This window comes from Parambassis ranga, chromosome 4, assembly GCF_900634625.1.
Source record: "Parambassis ranga chromosome 4, fParRan2.1, whole genome shotgun sequence".
NCBI classification, from domain to species: domain Eukaryota; kingdom Metazoa; phylum Chordata; class Actinopteri; family Ambassidae; genus Parambassis; species Parambassis ranga.
The window spans coordinates 12906201-12925538 of record NC_041025.1 but is presented as its reverse complement, the minus strand read 5'-3'; the positions used below and the strand labels follow the sequence as shown (position 1 = coordinate 12925538).

At 40.3% G+C, this 19338-nt stretch overlaps 1 protein-coding gene across 1 annotated transcript; it reads left to right on the top strand.

The window, feature by feature from the left end:
• The first annotated feature begins 4002 nt into the window (after positions 1-4002).
• On the top strand, positions 4003-19313 carry LOC114434849 (ceramide synthase 2-like). The gene is made up of 12 exons (XM_028404280.1): positions 4003-5498; positions 8382-8541; positions 9211-9387; positions 11356-11473; positions 13279-13397; positions 13839-13896; positions 14057-14107; positions 15588-15680; positions 16235-16363; positions 17168-17274; positions 17533-17689; positions 17771-19313. The coding sequence occupies exons 3-12, from the start codon at positions 9212-9214 to the stop codon at positions 17975-17977; spliced, it is 1215 nt and encodes a 404-aa protein (XP_028260081.1). The 5' UTR covers positions 4003-5498; positions 8382-8541; position 9211; the 3' UTR covers positions 17978-19313.
• The last annotated feature ends 25 nt before the right edge of the window (positions 19314-19338 follow it).

Genomic DNA, 19338 nt, shown 5'->3' with positions numbered 1-19338 from the left:
GCAGCCTTTAGTTTCCACTGGCCTCTAAACTGTGCAACCCCACCACCTCTCCTTCCTCCTCCACCCTCCACCTCACACACACCAGCAATGCCCAATCCTGACTTCTTTCTCCCATTACTCCCCTAGCTGGGGAGGACGTTGGCCAGATATGATGCAAAGGTAGAGACCTTAATGGCGGCATGATAATGATAATCATTACTGAAATGATGATGAAAGATGTGTTGCTGTGAGTAATTCAGTGATGTCACTGGAAGGCAATGAGAAGCTGAGGTCTGGAGAGGCAGCTGTGCATGCCCTGACCTGTAAAGCCAAAGCACAAAGCAGAGGGCAGCAGGGATGAAGGAAGACTGACAAGACAGAGACCGCTCTCTGTCCCAGGGGAGGGTATCAAAGAGACACATTTAATGTTTGTCCAGTAAGAAGTCAGGATTAGTGGAAAAACATTCTACGATGTTAGATTTGTACACATTTCTTGTTTGACTGCATTGAATAATAGGAAAAACACATGAGCACACAAGAGCTTTCCAAGAGTGAGGCTGGCATTGCTGTATATTTATCTTACTGTCAGCACATCCCATGTCAAAACCAGAACCAACTATTTACTCTAACAAACAATTCTCGATAAAGCCTGATGTTGATCACTGTTGTCCAGAAACTATTAAAAACCCATCAATGAGCCACACTGTTGCAGTGGGTGACAAGGCAGATTATTCTCCGTAATGCTGTGTACTGCATATCCTGCTGCTGAATAAACACAAAGAAAGTCAATGTGTGTATTCAACCAGGCCTGAAAATAGTCCCCTAATTTACTTCTGTTTTAACAGGAAACAAGGACCATCCACAAAACGCTGTTTGATCATTATACACTGAGATGCATCATTAATCATTAGATCCAGGAGTATAAAGAATTCAGAAAACAATGTTTAATAAAGGACAGGTGTGAATAGCTGAAGAAATGAGCCAGCTTTCGTTGCTGAGGAATGCCTTAAAACAGACGTATACCTGTGAGCATTACCCTGAACAAAAGTAGCTAAACACCAGGTTTGCATAATAGCAGGTCATTAGTGAGGTGTACCGTTGGGAAAAGAGGCTGATAGCAATGATTTTACTGTTCAGCTTCACCTGGTTTCTCTTTCCAGAAGTTGTAGAGCAGCTTGAGGACCAGGTGTAGGAGGTGAGCGGCTCTCTGTTATCTCACCAAGTGTCCAAATATGAAACATGAGGCTCACGTGTTTGAGCTTATATTGGACTTGGAGATTTTTGACTAAAAAATGTGTTAAAACCATATAAAAGTAGGGTTTTTGACATATTTAGTAGTAAATACTGCTACTAAAAGCTAAAGTCTGTGGAAAAAATCGTTTGCTAATTGTAGCCTCTGACTGTGTTCCTGTTGCTGTAAGCGCTGGTAAAGCTGTGTTCTTGAGAAATGTCCTTTTATAGACAAAGATCTTAAAGTACAGAGCATTTCAAGCCATGTTGAATGTTTTATTAAATGAAATTCTTTTGTTGTTTACCAGCTTGGTTTTATGGATTATTCAGGCTTGCGTTCTGTATCAGTGGGTGACATTGTTTCTGTTTATCCCAACATGAAGAACACACCTGCAAAAACAATTAAAGGAACATTTTGATCTTAATAAAGGTTTTAATTAGAAGAAACAAAATAAAGTCGATGTGCTGTTTTTGTTCCTTTTGTTCTTTTATTTATTTCCATAATTTTTTTTGTTTTATTATGGGAACAATAACTTTCCAAACTGTGTCCTATTATTGTGAAACAATGATGCCAATACTCAGCATTGGTTGGTTCTCTGGGAGGTCATGTCTTATTATGACTTCAGGGTCTCTTAAATACTTCCAGAGTGAAGCCATGAGAGCCTGACCCCCAGCCTGACACGGCTGATGAAATAGCTGCCATCTGACTTGGAGTTTGCCTGTTAATTAAGGTTGTAAACAGGTGGGTGAGAGAGGCTTTGTAGCTGACTTTATACTTGACAATCAAACTTCCTCATTCAACATTTAATGATGTTTACCTCTTCAGGTCCCCTTGAAGGATGGAAATCACCAAGCACACAAACACTCGTCTTTACACGGACGCACAAACACACGCGATGTGAGGAATACCCATACAGCTGGTGGGTATATTAGATCAAGTGTTCTTTCTCTATTGTTGCCTCCACAGGAGAAATTCATTAAATAAAGTAATGTTCCCATTATTCTCTTGGCAGACACGAGCACCTGAAAATAACAATTAAATTGTACAGTTGGGCATGAGAAAGTGGTGCTTTTTGTCCATGGCTTAATTAGTTTTGCTGCAGATATACAAATGGAAATATACATGCACATATATATATATATATATATATATATATATATATATATATATATATATATATATATATATATATATATATATATATATATATATATATATATATATATATATAGGTGCATGTATATTTACATTTATCCATGTGTGTGTGTGTGTGTGTGTGTGTGTGTTTGTATAAAGACAAGTGTGCACTCTTGAACTGAAGATGAACTTTTGAACTGCAAAACGTATTGATGGAAATTACATGTAGTAATTTGACATGTGTCAAGTAGAACTCAAAAAAACAACAAAAACATTTATTTTTCATATTAAGTATATATTGTAAATAGAAGCATACAAATTATATATAGATATAAGGACTTCAGCAGTCATAAAGCATATTGATTCTTTCTTAGTAGGATTCTATGACCCCTGGATTGTGGTTCACAGTAACACTGCTGTTGTCAGTGTCATAATAGTGACCACTGGTTATGTTTCTCTCTGTGTGACCAAAGTAATGAGAAAGCGCTACATGCTGTAATATTTGGCGCCCTCTGGTGGAATAAAATAACATCAGCTCCAGTGCTGGAATGAGGTCAAACCTTGACCACTGAGGAGATTTGCAATTATTCCAGAAGCACACTTTTTACTGTACGCCTCCAGCTGTTACTTTAGCCTGGTCTCAGTTCGAGTGAGTGTGTTAAGACAAGGAGGCCTTGCACTGTTGTTTTTAGAGCTTAAAGCTGCAGGGTTAACTGGCTTCACTCTTGGGGTCCAAGGGGAAAGTGACGCCAAAAACAACAGACATAAGAATGAGAAATAACAGTGGAGAGCATCAGGAATGCTCCAAGACAGAAATGAGTTAAAGGAAAGACTTAAAGAAAGAAATCAGAAAGAGGCTAGGCAGTGAAAGCTTTCAGGGAGTCTTCCACAGACAGCTGGGAACAGAGGTCCTGTTGTGCTGGCAGCCACGGGGTGCCGACAAAACACCTGGCAGAAGAAAAGAGAAGGGGATAACAGGGAGAGGGACCAAAAGGGATACTGGACAAAAGGGAAGATCAAAAGAGTGTGCCCTGTTGTTAATGTGCATCAATGTTTCTAATAAAGAACTCCTGAAGAAATCCTGCATCACATACAAAATGGCTGTCCATGCTTTTATGTGTCTGGAGGAACAGCTAATGAGTTTAGGTAGGACATGGTTGTATCACACATGTGCACACTGTAATCCCAGGTCAGGGTCTCCTGGGAAAGAGTGTGTATTTCCTGGAGGAGCCTGCCTCCCCTCCTGTCCCTGGCTGAAACGTGACTGGGTTCCAGCCAGGTCCTCTGGAGCTCGGCCCGGCTCAGCCAGGCTCAGAGCCGCCGCCGCCACTGCTGCTGCTGTGAAGCACTGGTTTCCTGTGCACATTCCCCACCTCCCTGGCTGTGTTATTGTTGGCTCAGACGGAGGGGTGCACTGCTGAGGACCTCTCCACGAGACCTGAGGTGCCTGCAGAGATGCAACAGGTCTTCTGAGTGTAGGGTTGTTGGGCTATGCTAAATTTGACTTCATGGATGAAAATAAATCAGCTGAAGGACAGAAAATCAAAATCAGAAACACTCGCCTGGTTTGGAACAGATTTTTTAAAATAAGGCCTTGTAGAGCCTAGTTTTTTTCAAACATTTTTTCCTGGTGGCTTTTAACCCCTTCACATCTACCTATTTTTTGCTATCCTCGCCTAATTTGCATACCCAAAAGAAAAACCTTATAACAGGAGAACTGTAAGACCAATCTGCCTGTGAGAGACATCTTTTGAAAGATAATTCATTCTAGTTTCTGACAAAAATAATTATAAAAGTGTGAGTAGAGCACATCTTAAACTGCATCTGTTCAAAAAGTGATATTTTTTCATTTTTTGGTGCTCGAAAATAATGTAATATATTTGAAAAAGCCTGACAAAGACATGCTTGACAGTTGTCAGTTGAAATTATACACAGGTCTTCTACATCTTGTCAACCACACCTGTACAAAATTTCACACCTCTAAACCAAACTGTATGGAAGCTGTGGGCTGTTTTGTCTGTGGTGTCACTGGCGTCTCCAAAATGTGTCCAAATGGCCAAATTGTGCCAAATGCGGTTTCTCACTTCTATGACCCTGAAACTCACAATGAAGCATTTTGATTACTAAAAAAACCTTGCATTGGCTTTTTTTCCTCATATGTCTATATCAAGCTTGACCGCTGTGGTCACCATACATTTACCGGGTGGTCAATTTAGGCACATATAACATGTATAATATTTGAAAGAACATGGAAAAACAGTTTTCATATGAATTTCAAATATGTTTTTTTATTACAAAGCAAAACTATCTGTCTGAAATGAGCAATTAGCAACAAATAAAAAGTGCAACTTTAGTGCTTTAGTACTGTTCTTTGAGTCACGGTCGTCATGGAGCCCGCGGAGCCCGTCAGCAAACATTTCTTTTCTGTCCGAGTCATATTCGCTGTCATCACTGTCCTAAAATGAGCTCCAAAGCCTCTGCAGTCGAATATGTCGTCATTTTTGCAGCTAACATGATTCTTTTAGCACCTGGCATTATCAAAGTCTGGCTGAGTGACAAAGACGGCAAGTGAACGCGAGTTTCACCTCTCGCTTCGTGCGTAAAAAAGACGGAGGGGGGTTGCTTCTTCTCTTTATGCTTTGAAATGTGCTACCATTGCTACAAACAAACATTGCATGCATACCCTCTTTTGAAAGCTAACGTGATTGGCTACACGCTGACGAACCCTCATATCGTTGGCCAATAACAGCAGCCGTTACTAGTGCAGGGAATCTCACGAGGTTATACACAAATCTCGTTTCGAATTGGGGGCGCTTGTTATGTTTCAGGGGGTGTCCTGAAGTCAAACCTGAACAGAAAACATTGCGAAAGGTTTTGTTTTACAGGTAACAAAGTTATAAAAACGAACGCACCCAACACAGACCTAAACATACGCTGGAAAATAGCGGCTATATGCTAATAGCTCAGTGATGTTTGGACGATCAAAATTTTTATGCCGCAAAAATATGATTATTACAACAATATTTTCATAACGTGGAATACTTTTATGGAAACAAGCTTTTATTTTCTTTATCTGTGGATTCATACGATGAAAAGGAATATAAATAGTTGTGGATTGGATTCATAATAAGACTTCAGGACCTCTCCAAAGGTAGGAATGCAATATTATTATTAATATTAATACGTATGAATATTACTGAATTATGTTTTAGTGCTCATTGTGTGCACATAATGAGCTTAATAGTTGAATTCTAGATAAACTAAGCTTTCTAGCAATGTATAACATGCCTATAGTGACAAAGATATAACAGAGGTATATGTTGTGCACACTGACAAGAACTCTGTAAAAGTGTGACCAGAGCGTCGGCGCTCCGGTCGTTGAGAACAGGTTAAATATAATTTCTTTCATATACTTATTAACATCCAAATTGTCTTATTAAAATCCATTGTCCTTGTAAGGCCCAACAAACATATGTTCTCACACAAGTGACTCTTACATCACTTTGCTTTTACAGAGTACAGTTGCTGTATTCTTATCTAAATTGTTTGTGCATGTTGTAACCCCCCTTTATGGTGGAGATCACACAAAGAGTTGCATTCAACCACAAGTGGGTGCATTCAAACAGTACAAAGCCATAAAGGTTGTTAAACTCCACAGAGAGTACAATAAAAGGTAGCAGACACGCTGTCTTTCTGAGCATGTGCTTATACAGTATGTATTATTAATGCAGACTCTGCCACTTTATGTATAAGTGGAACAAAGTCGATTTGACGTTCTGTATGTTCAGCAGTGATAAATATTTAGCACCTTACACACTGTGCAGTCACTGTAATTACAGAAAATGATCTCACTGTTTGTTATACTTGTTTGGACACCAGTGTTAAGCTAATTATGTCAAAAATAGAATAGAATAGAATAGAATAGAATAGAATAGAATAGAATACCTTTGATTGTCACTAAACACATGTACAATGAGATTAAAGCCGTCAGTCATTGCAGTGCAAAAAAAGCAATATATTAAAAGAGATATAAAATAAAAAAGATATTAAAAATATTTACATTGTGTGCATGATGGCATGAAAGTGTAGATGCACATTTATGCAAAGGCTGCATAATGGTCCAGGCCTGTGGGTGTGTCTGTGTCAGCCTATAGGAAAGAGGTCATGCTGCAGGCATGAAGGCGTTTAAAGCGCTAGTGCTGGCATGGAAAATATTAAAAAAACAATGGCTGATCAACACAATAAGCACGCAGCAATAACAGAACTTGTGGTCTCGTCTGTCACTTTACAGATGCTATCATCAAACCTGTTAACAAAAAGGCTTATCACAGTTTCTGTGGTGAAAAGGCAACAGTTAAGTTAAATATGCCATTTTTTGAACTTCAACTTACTCTCCAAAGAGCTGTGTGTGCATACGTGCAGACTGACAGGTTCCCACAACATTATATTGCATGCGATCAACCTCATGAATAAACTGCCATACATATCTTAAGAATGCCACAGACACAGACAGACAAATCTGTTCATCTCTTCATAATATCGACTCTGCCAGCCACATTCTCCTGCTCAGGTTCAAAAGGCTGAGATGTAAACAAGTCCTGTAAAACATACCTACCGGTAAAAGAAGGATGTACTGATGAGTTTGCAGAATGCTCACTGAGCCAGGCATTCATATTGGACTTGATTTATTAAAGCAAAACAATGTAACCCTGTGAGCACAGTTGGAGCTGCTGTCTTCTTAATGCTCCGTGCTACATTTAGTGTGTGGAATCCAGAAAGTGAGTCATGTTGGTTTGAGCTACACACGTCTGACAGATATAAGGTTACAGTGAATATCCACCATTTAAATTTTCCTTCCTGGTTTGCCCCTTTAGGTTTGAGAGGCTTCAGCAGAGACAGTAATACCTGTCATTGTCTGTGCAGAGGTGATGAGGACACCTCCAGGATTAAAGATTAAAGATTATCTGACACAGGACAATAATTACATTTACACATGCATCGTGTGACTGAGTTCTACTTAATCTTACTGTAGATGTCTATAGCTACACCTTAGCGTCACTATTGAGATATGTCATATTAAAAGAGAAAGGAAGTTTCGCCCCTGCGGCTTTTCTCTTTTTGTGTAAGTACCCTGCAGGGGTATGATTGGTATGAGAGAAACCATCAAGTCTTATCAGCTTACTTAACGTGACCGTTGACTGACTAATCATATCAGTGACAGGATCCTAACCTGCATTTCTTTCTCTGCCCACTTCCTGAATCAACGCTGCAAGGTTAAATGGTATCATTTTCTTTCTAACAGCAACAAGCTATATCTTGACTCGTAAAACGGTGCCAGTGTGTCCTGAGGCATAGTGTTGTAATGGTTAAGCTGGTGAGTACAAACGGCTCATCCAAAATCTGATAATGCTCACATATTCAGAGTTTTACAAGAGATTTGTTGATGAAAGTTCCTGCAGCCTAAAGTGTACAGTAAATGTGTTAAATGACCTATAATAGTGGTTTAGGCACCTCAGTTTTAGAGGTTTACTAGGTGTGGCCAGCTGTGTGGAGGCCCAACTCAGGATTCACCGGATAGATTACATCTCCCGGCTGGCCCAGAAGAAGTTGGGGTTCCAAGGAGGAGCATGAGGTATTTTCTGGAGACATGGAGGCCTGGGTGTCTCTGCTGCCCTTGTTTTTCCTGTTCTGTTAAGGAATTATAAACTCGAAACAATCCACAGACCTTCCTCTGCCCAACCTTACATAGGAATCTATGTTTACCCACCAACCAAATTTCTTCAGCAGTATTTGCAAAGTTTCTTAAAAAATCTGGTCAGGCTTTCTGGAGGTAGACAAAAGCTTTTTTTAAGTAATATATTTTTTTGCTTGCAGCTCCATAATACTGGAGAATCACTGCAGCCAATTTCTACATATGTCCACTCTAGATGGATAAAAAACGTTGCAGGTCACATAAATATCTGAGGAGATCATCATCAAGCCTTCAGCTCCATTAACATCATGTTTTGGTTAATAATAACATTATCTGCTGCAGGTTGACAACGACTCCACAGACAGGATGATGGTGATGATGATGATGATGACAGCGCGTCTCCCTCTCCCCGCCCTCAGCAGGCTCACGGTGCGTCACTCGCTCCTCCCCTCCTACACTTAGCGCTGAACGTTCCCCATCCCTATCACAGGAGCGCAGGCAGGTAAGCGCAATCTGTCGTTGATATTCTGTCATTAGCGCAGAGTGAGTCTTGTCTGTGGGTCATCTGATGTACAAACTAAACAAAATGGTCAGAAAGGCAGGCTGTTTGTTTGTTGATGAGGCTGTTCAGAGAGATGTGAGAGGTGGGCTTCCTCCCACCCTGTGCGCAGTCACAGGAATATTACTGTTTATACGTGACATATTATATGTGTGTGTGTATATATGTATATATATATATATACTGAGATATTTGTTTCTGAAAAAGCCTACAGTGTGTCTGCAGACAGGGCGTCGCTGTTATTCGCAGCGTGCTGTGGGCTTGTGCTGCCAGCAGGCTGCGCAGAGGTTCACTTAGCCTGAAGCGCCAGGCTATATAGCCATATCAATATGCCAATCAAAGTGGCTCAATAGGAGGCAGCTTTTAAACCCAGACCATGCTCTGTAGGCTATATACATGCATGTGTAAAATGACGTGTGTGAACATTTGTGTCCTCTTGTGGTTTCTTTACTTGGAAAGCTGTACCAACAATGTGTCAATCACAAAGACATGTGATGTTAAAAGCATCATTTAGATGGATGTGAAGGTGTCATTTTAACTTTGTCATTTTAGTGTAAATATAAATAAGTGTGTATGGAAAGCCAAACACTCACACTCCTCTCCTCCCCTCAGGATGGAGGCCCTGTTGAATGAGTGGCTGTGGCAGGAGGAGTACTGGCTTCCTCCTGGCATCGGCTGGAAGGATATCGTGATGAAGGAAGACGAGGGCTGCTTTCCTCTACCCAGGGACCTCATCTACACCATACCACTGGCCTTTGCTTTCATAGCCCTCAGATATGTCTTTGAGAGGTGAGCCTGACCAGCGTCTGCTGTGCCAGTTTCAACGGTCTGAGCTGTATTCAGATGTTCTGTATGAGCTGCTGTGGCTGTTCTGGCTGGCTGAGCTGAGCTGCCTGTGTTGCTCTGGATAATGACTCCTTTGCCCTTTATTAGTGCCTGCTCTGAATGGAGGGTGTAGATCAGTATGGTCAGATCGGATGAGTAGACAGTTTTAGCTGCTGACAGTGTGAAATGCATTTCTTTCCCCTACTGGTCCAGATGAGGAAAATAACTGTGCTGGCACTGATGGAGAGGGTGTGTGGCAGACCACCCGGAAAAGGCCAAACTTTCTAATGGTCTAATGTTCAGCGCTCTGTTTGTTCACCAGAGCAATCAGCAGGAAAAAATCAGACTGCAAATTCCTAGTTGTGCTTATTACGAGAATCCTGCGGATATTTCTAGGAAGAAGAAGAGTTCAAAACAGTTCTTCAGTGATGACAAAAGGGTAATGAATGTTATCTCCAGTGTGAGATAACAACAGGCATACCTGAAAAACTGTTTGGTTTATGAATATTTTGGTATTTGGTCAAATAAATCCATCAGCTACTTTGGAAGCTGATTCATTGTGAAATCGGTTTTTAAAGCAAATTCCAGACTTGTCTTTTCAGGTTCTCAATAACCCCAGGGTGACATGGATATATAGATATACATGCCTGTGCACCTTTTCATTTCCTGATGCCTGTGTTCTGTGCATGTTTTTTGGAAAGGTAGGCAGTTGGCTACAACCAAATTTGGTTTCATTTTTGCGAAACCAGACATTTCCTGGAGTCACCTTGGACTCCAAATTATTGTGATTGTTGTTTTTCAGATATTATCTTGTACATAACTGGCTCATTTTATAGAACATTTTTGGTCCAGAGACTGAGAATTGAGACAGCAAAAGGAGTCATGCAATGACTGGGGCCATTAGGTTATTACCTGTTTATTATGAACACTTTGTTGGTTGCAGGAGTTTGTAGGAGTCCCTCAGTGTATTAAATACCTGCAGCATCAGACTGCAGCAGGATGTGCTTCAGAAATTGTAACCTAATGCTTGAAAACAAGTCAAAGTCAGCGTCACTGTCACCCTGTGTGCACACTTAACTAGTTCTGCTGGTAGCAGGACAAGAAGTGAGGATGACAGAGATAAGATGCAGACACATGATGGATCAGCCGATAGGCTGCTGTATATTATTCACGTCACGTGGGCTGAAAAGTTGAGGTAGGTGTGTAGATAAGCACCATTATTTGTACCAATAACAGGTATTTATTAGCAGAGTTAGTCATGGATTAGAGGATCATGTGGCATATGCTGAATAGCAGCACGCACCTGTGCGTGTCGCAGTGGTGGACAGGGCGGGGGAGAGAAGTCAGTCAGCTGGAAGATAGAAAAGGTGTCTTCATTTGATCATCTCAGACGGCAGCTGTTTACTACATCGGGTTTATGGAGTGTGTGTGTGTATTATAGTTTCCTGTAACCAGAGACTGTGTGTGTGTGTCTGTGAGTGTAAAGCTGCACTGACCTTCTCATTCTCTCTGATCTTTTCCTCCTTCAGTATTATTATCTCTCAGATGGAGTTACACCATCATGATTGTACATGTGCGCACACACACACACACACACACACACACACCTCTATAAAAACATCTCTCCTGTGCTGATAAACTCACATTGTCCTTCTTCTTTTCTGTCACTGCTTTGCTATAAAGACACACAGATCAAGTGTCTCATGATGCCATATCAGCTAATGACAAAGGCTGTCTGGTCAAATGTCACAATGCACCCACGGGCTGTCAGAAGCAGCATAATGAGCTATCTGGTTGCTGTGCTCCGTACTGTATTGTGATAGTATCATAGAGGGCAGCTGTTTATGACATCTCACGTTATGAAATGAAATAATTCAGTCTGTTGTACTATCAGGGTTGATATAAAACGTGTGTTCTTCTCTGTCCTCTCAGGATCATTGCCATCCCGTTTAGCAGATATTTAGGGGTGAAGGATCGGATTCGGGTTCGAGCCCCTTCAAACCCAAAATTGGAGGCATTCTACAAACAGAGCAGGCAGCAGCCATCACAGGTTTGTAGCTTTGCTCCTCTTTATGTACTGCTGTTATTCCAACAAAAGAAGATGCAAAAAAAAATATTCATGCAGGTAACGGGAACTGTAGCGTGGTGGCACCTGGCCAGACACCTGAGGTAAACAAACTCAGAATATAATGTAGAAGCATGCAGAACAACAAGAACATAGATGATAGTTTAGAGAAGCAGACAGGAGTAACAAACTGAAATGATTTGATTTAGTCAGCAGGATTAGCCAATTAAAACAAGGCTGTCCGAAAACAATATGTTATCATCAATTTACTTAGCGTCAGGCACCATTTTCCAACAGGGAACCAAAACCATTCTATTAGTCTATGATCTGTGTTCTGTCAGGATCTGTGGACAAAAAGAGTAATTTTATATGTCAGTCTGTATCAAATGTATGTGTTAACGGACCAGCAGCCTCCACGTTCTGAAGGTAAAACAGTTAGTGGAGTCTGGTGACTGAAATTGTTTATGATGATTACTTTATGATGATGTTTATGATTAAGCTGGGCCCTGTTTTAAGTTTTGGTGCTTACTGCAGCTCTCCATGGCTTGGATGGCAGATTTTATAAAACTCCACTATAGACAAATCAAATGATGATGATGAACAACAGCACAAACCATGTTATTACAAGTGGTTTCAGTGCACTAATAATGTGGTAGGTTTTATAAGCATACTAACCAGTCACGTCATAATGTGAAATTTTATAGACTAACATAAATGTAATGCTTTGACAACAACAGGAAGAGATAAACTGTTGGAGAGTATCTGTTTCCAAACAAACGGAGTACAGATAAATTGGGTGTGGCTGATTTATGAGTAAAAACCTATTGTTTCAGAACGAGGAACTAACTTAAAAAAAAAAAACTCCCCTGAGACTTTAAATTCATGAGTAACATAAGGTACATGTGATTTCAAAATGTCTTGTGGTAGGTGCGTGAGAAAAAATGTGGTTGGTTCACCTCAGATCACTTTTATCACTGTCATTTCCTTTCAAGGATCCACGAATCAGAAATAAAATTGTATGTCTGATTAAAAAAACAAAACCACAACAACAGTGCTGTTCCTTTGTTAAAGTTGCACTTTATTGTGTCCTAACTTGATGACAAAGGTGCGAACAGACAGCAGAGAATTTGGTTCTCATGGAAATGATTTACTCTCCTTGCAAACCGACGTTCCTGTGCTGACAAACAGGGCTGTTCACCTGTCAGGACAAGACATGACTCAGCATTTCAGATGAAAATGCACTGCTCCATGTGCACACGTCACTGTTGTGTGTCTGTGCAGCCATGCATGTGTGCTCCTGTGCATGTATATATTGTTTATATATTTTTGAATGTGTTGAGTGTGTTCAGACTTATTTGCAAACCTCTTGATTTCCATGTTGCTCAGACAAACAGCAACGGCTGTTGATGACCCTGCCATGTAAAAACTGAACCACGAACACACTCCAGAACACACAAATTAGATGCATCAATGGGGGTGTGCAGTCATATGTTACCTCAACTAGATATTTAATGTACGGTAGCTGAAAAAAAGAAGCATATGTTGTTTTTCTGCAACACACCTTTAATAAATTTTGACACCACACAGGGACCTTCTCAACAGTAACAGTACCCTGTATCATCAGGGTGCAGACAGAGGACAGGGCCCACACTCATCAGCACAGAATAAAGGGTCAGCTTAAGCACACGTGTCCCAGCTGGCATGGCAAGCAGTGGCACAGCTGTCAGAGCAGCAGGTTTCACTCAGTGTAAGCATATAAAATATAATATTCTGTGTTTGTATGCACTCAGAGTGAGATAGTGAGCCTGGGGAAGCAGTGTGGACTCTCCCAGAGAAAGATTCAGGCCTGGTTCAGACACAGAAGGAACCAGGACCGACCCAGCAACACCAAAAAGTTCTGCGAGGCCTCGTGAGTTATTGTCTTTTGTGCCAGTAGTATCACTGCACTACTGTGTACATTCCTACTGTTCACACCATAATGTTTATAGATTACAGTGCATGTATAAACTCTTACATTTCATCCTGCACATTTACCACACCTTTACCTGTCTTTTGAATGTATTTCTGTTAAATTATTGTGTATTAAGTTAATGTCTTGTTTTGTACACTGTGCGTCGCATGTTTGGATCGTCTGTATTGCAGAATTGACTTTGAGCCTATAAATCAGTGACTGGTGAACTTTGTGCTTCAACCTTGTTTGGTGATGTCCTGTATTGTTTTTAGCGTTGTTTTTAATCTTTTAACATTTTTATATTAATTCCTTCAAATATCATATGTATGATAACTAGACTTTTTGTTGTGAATTTGTCACTTTAATTCAGACCTCTGGTGCTTGTTTTTATCTGTGCAGCTGGCGGTTTGCGTTCTACCTTGTAGCCTTCATAGCAGGGCTGGCATCTTTAATTAATGTAAGTGTCACATTTTTGAAAATATATTGTCGTGTAATAAACACTTGCAAATTGTTGTTGCACAGTGTTGTTTACAATCACAGGGATTATCATGGATTAACTATTACGTGTGTTTTATAGATGTAGCATAAATCATAACAACGGCTGTTTCCTCTTTCAGACTCCGTGGTTCTGGGATCACAGAGAGTGCTGGAGAGGTTATCCCAAACAGGTGAGCATGAGAAGCATGAGTTCAATATTGAATGATTTCTGTATAAACTGGGACTATTGAAGTGTAAAAAACTACATTTTCCTCGGTGCTCAGTGTATTCATAGTACTCTGAGTTCACTAAGTTTGCACCCATCCATCCGTTTATTTTAACACACTTGACAATGTGAAGGGGCACATTTCCCAGCTGTCAATGGTTAAGAAGCATGGAACAGGTCAGCAGCCTATCATAACAGAGAGCGAGAGGGACCCAGAGGCCTCTGGCTGTACACCATCATCACTGTTGTTATGGATTAGTCCAAAAATGTGTTTCCTGAAGCCACAGTGACTTTTGACCTTTGACCATCTCATTATTATCTGTCATCTTTGGTTTCAGCAGATTTAAATGTAACTCCCTTAAACTGTCTTTTAGATCATGTTCAAAAGATCCCAGATGGACTCGATGTTAAAGTGACCTTTGAACTCCAAAATCAAATTAATTAAATTAATAATTATCCATCTGATTGATCCACTAGAATCAATAATTTGATTAGATCAATATAAAACTGATCAAGTGTAATGATTTGTTGTATTTTTTTTTTGTCTTTTGATTTATTTGACAATGATTAACAGATGATTAAAATAGTTGTCATTTGCAAGCTTAATGAGAAATCATTGAGTCTGGCAGGTGTGAATGGCGTAGGTTGTAGATTGTTCACCCCACCCTGTAAATAGCTTTCATCTCCGTCCCTTCACTTCCTTTTACATTAAAGCTGCTTCTACCTTCAATCTGAAATCTAATATCGCTGCTGTTTGGATGACGGTTTGGTATTCATGCAGGTCGGCATTCCTCACACGGAGCCCTTAAAGCTGCAGCTCTCTGTATCTGCACTGTGACTGATCACAGCTCCTGCTGGCAGTTACTGCTGCTGACCTTGTTTCTTTCACTGAGGTCTTGCAACCTCTGATGAGGAAAAAGGATGTGTTTTTATGTTTTAAAGAGCTCAATCAACTTCCTACTATTGTGTTGCTGTCAACTTCGAATGTCTCCTGCAAATATTTTCATGTAAGATAAATCACCACAGCTTCCTCTGAGGAACACATTTCCTCTTTCTGACAGTACAGGCATTTTATGGGAGCACTGTACTCTGCCTCAGCTTTACTACTATACTCTCTCTCACACACACTGCAGACAGGTGAAGCTGTAAAAGTTCTGCACTAAGGAATCCTGCATAGTTTTAGGACAAAGGGCTCTTTGGGGGGTTCTATTACCTGCACACACACACCTCCCACCTCTTCAGATCTCTCTCTCAAACACTTGCAGGAGGGGCCAAAGTCAGCATGCAGTATCCCCTAACTTCACAGCATATGGGGCACATGTTTTTCCTTCCACAGTACAGCACTGTATACATCACTATGACTGCATGGATAAGCATGATGTTTACACTACATACTGCTGAATGTAAATGTTAACCTTTACCACCCTCTTCCTCTCATTCTTCAGCCTGTGGCCGAGGCTCATTACTGGTATTACGTCTTTGAAATGGGCTTTTATTTGTCCCTGCTTCTGTGCGTCTCTGTGGACGTCAAGAGAAAAGTGAGTACAACACAACCCCCATCAACAACATGAAATGTTAAACTCTTAAACACTGTCATCACTCAGCCATTTGGCCTTTTTATTTTTGCACAGTGTAATCCGAATGTTGTTTTTCCAGGATTGCAGGATTACACTTAATATGGATTATGAATTATATTATATAACTATAACACCGGTTGCATGCGTGCATATTTCCTGTCTCGTTTTATGACTGTTGCAGGATTTTGAATATTCTAATAAATGACTAGCACATATTGAAAATAATATGGTAAATAAAATAATAATTTTATAACAGCTGGTTTTTGATCAGTAAATGAGTATTTGATACATAATATATAATGCAGAAGATTTGATCAGCTGGCCCACTATAGTGACCACACTTGAGGCCATAATGGTGTCAATTAGAGTAGTTTTGTTATCCACTTCCTGTCCCTTAAATGGACGAGTTGGAAAGAAAATTTCTGTTATCTGTATGGTTCAGTAAAGCAGCAGCTAAAATGTCATATTTATGCTACTGTTTATTTTTCTCACTCTGTGGTCTGTGTGTGTTCCAGGATTTTAAGGAGCAGGTCATTCATCATATCGCAACCTTATTCCTCATTGGTTTCTCCTACTGTGCCAACTATGTGAGAGTCGGCACTTTGGTGATGCTGGTGCATGACTCCTCTGACTTCCTGCTCGAGGTGAACACACCACACCTGTATTAAAATGACACAATGATTCACTCAGTTGTGTTCTGGGGAGTTTTTTTTCTTCCCTGTACCTCCCTCCTTTCAATGTTTGTGTATATTGTTGGAGGAACAATGAGCCGGAAAATGTAAAAAAAGAAAAAAAAACAGTTTCAGCAGGAAGAAAGGGAAGGAGGAAATACAAAATGCATTTATGTGGTCCTGTGTAATGGTTGTTAGTGAAAGTTTCCTTATATTGCCACACTGAAGCACATTATGCACATCCGGGCTGACGTAAACAGCAAAGAAAACAACATCGTCTCTAGTTAAAAATATAAATACACTCTATGGCTGTAAAAGTTTCACCTGCTCGCCTGTCAGTAAGACAATCGGTGAAATGCGTCATGGTTTAAGTTTTTTCTTGGGTGTCACATTTCACTGATAACATCTAAAAGATCAAGATTGTTGTGAGCTAGTCATGTGACCGCAGGTGTGACCGGGCGTTGTCTGCACTCGGATAAAAATCAGAAAACAATGATGTTGGTGTCATTTCTAGGTCAGAGAGCAAGAAACATAAGCTTGAACCGTGTAATGAAAGAGTTAATTTAAACATTTAGGTAGCTGATAAATACATTTCATATGTATACACTCAGGGTGCAGTCATTTACAGTCTTAGTAGCAATACTGTTACATCCAGATTACATTTACATGCGCTAATCTGCAGTGATACATGTGATTATAAAGATTCTTAGTGCATTTACTCTTCATTTACTGTTAGCAATACTAAACCTGATTTTTCTTTCCTGTTCCTCATGACAGTCTGCTAAGATGTTTCACTATGCGGTGTGGACGAGGACGTGTGACTCGCTGTTTGTGGTTTTCGCTCTGGTGTTCCTGGTTACAAGGCTGGTGGTGTTCCCGGGCAGGTGAGACACTGTGCTGCAAAAAGGACTAGGATGAAAGGAAGCTTTCATCTTATTGCATTTTTATTGATATCTGCTAACCTGCCAACTCATAAAGAACAAGACATATCACTGTTTAAATGTGAATCATTGTCCAAATGTGTATCAATAGATACAGTGTATCAGTAAAATCAAAAATCAGCTCCTGTGAGTGTGTGAAACATTAAATCAACTCCAGACTGGGTCAGACTGTGTCTCACTATGGCTGTTTGCTTGTCCCAGAGTGGTCCACACCACCCTGGTGGTGTCTCTGGATTTCTTCCAGCCATTCTTTGGTTATTATTTCTTCAACGCTCTGCTGTTAGTGCTACAAGGGCTGCACATCTTCTGGGCCTATCTCATCCTGCGCATGGTCTACAAGTTTGCCTTCATGGGAAAGGTGAGAAGTTGATAAACCAGGAACTTACAGTGGACGTGGAGCAGAATTTTTCATATCTGCCTCCTTTTTTACTTTTTTAAGGTTGAACGCGATGAACGTAGCGATGAGGAGAGTGAGGTGGATGATGAAGATGAAGAAGAGGAGGAGGAGCCTGAGGGAGATGAGTACAGCTGGAAGCAACGGAAGGGGGCGATTAACTCCAAACTGGCATCATTGGCGAACAACTGCGTCCTGAACAACCTGACCAACCAGAGAAATATAACCAGCAGGCAGCCTAAAGCCAGATAGTGGAGCAGCTGCCTTCCGCATCTACCGAGCCTCTACACACATCCTCCCTGGTCCATTGATGATTTCAGGTCATAGTGAGTTTGCATTCTGGTTATCTCGAACAGGGCAAAGAAGCACACGTGATTGTATGACTTCACAAGTGTAACATTAGGAAGAAACTCCATCCTTAACCTCCACGCCTCTGCTTAAAGTAAAAATACTTTGGTTCCCATCTAATCACAGTTTTAAGATTTTTTTCATTGTATTATAATAACGCGTGTTTGTATATAAGGACTGACATTTTGTTTTCATTCATATTTGTTGGGGTCAACAGACACTAAATGTTTTTCTATTAAATCATGTAATGTGTGGTATAACAGGACAACATTCTCCCCCACAGCTTTATCTTTATATCCATAGACATGGAGGTTGATTGTTCCTAAAGGCATTGATTGTAGAAATTCTGTAGATAAACCACTTTATAGACTATTTTTTATGAATTATCTAACATGTTATTTTATTGATAAAAAATGCTACTGCAGAAGTCCCTCAGCAGTGATAAAGTTATATTTTTCTGTGACAGGACTCACTCTTCAGAGTAGATATGGCGCCCCCTGGTGCACAAAGAACATATCCTTAGCTAGAGGACACTCCCATGTTTCACATGATGATGCCCTCAGAAAAAAAAAGAAAGAAAAACAAGTACTGCTCCTACAAAATATGGACTCGAGCCATGTTTGTGTTTCTTTTTCTATTTGGAAAATCATTGTCACAGGCAGCATGATTTTACTTTGCTCCACTGGACTGTTGTTTTGTGCCTTGGCTGCTGTTCTTACACTGTTTTGTGACATGCACTCTGATATTAAGTTTGTGTGCTTGTAGGATCTTTAAGAGCCACTGATAATTTGATGAGGGCGACAATGCCTGGAGAATTGTGTGCTTACGAACACATTGGCAAGATACTTTACAAGGGCCAAATGCTGTATGTGTCCCTTAAAGAAAGGTCTATGTGGGTCTGTGAGGATTTTTAAAAATGTTAATGACGTATTTTAACATGACTAGTCAGAGCTTTAATGCTCTACTAAGAACATGCGTTAATGTGATTTCTATGTGTGTATATGAAGTGAAATACATGGGTCAGTGCTGCTTACAAGCTGCTTATGATACTCAACAGTGCAACCTAGATATTGCTCAGAAGACATCATAGAATACCCAGTATGTTACTACCATGACACTGCAGAGAGACTGCTGTGAACACATATCGCATCTAATAGTCTTCTATGTAGACATGTATGTGATAGCAGTAGTAACAAGGTTGTGTCTGTATTAAATAGCACTACAGTCCAGAATCTGGACTGTAATAGTAATAGGGCACTTAAAGG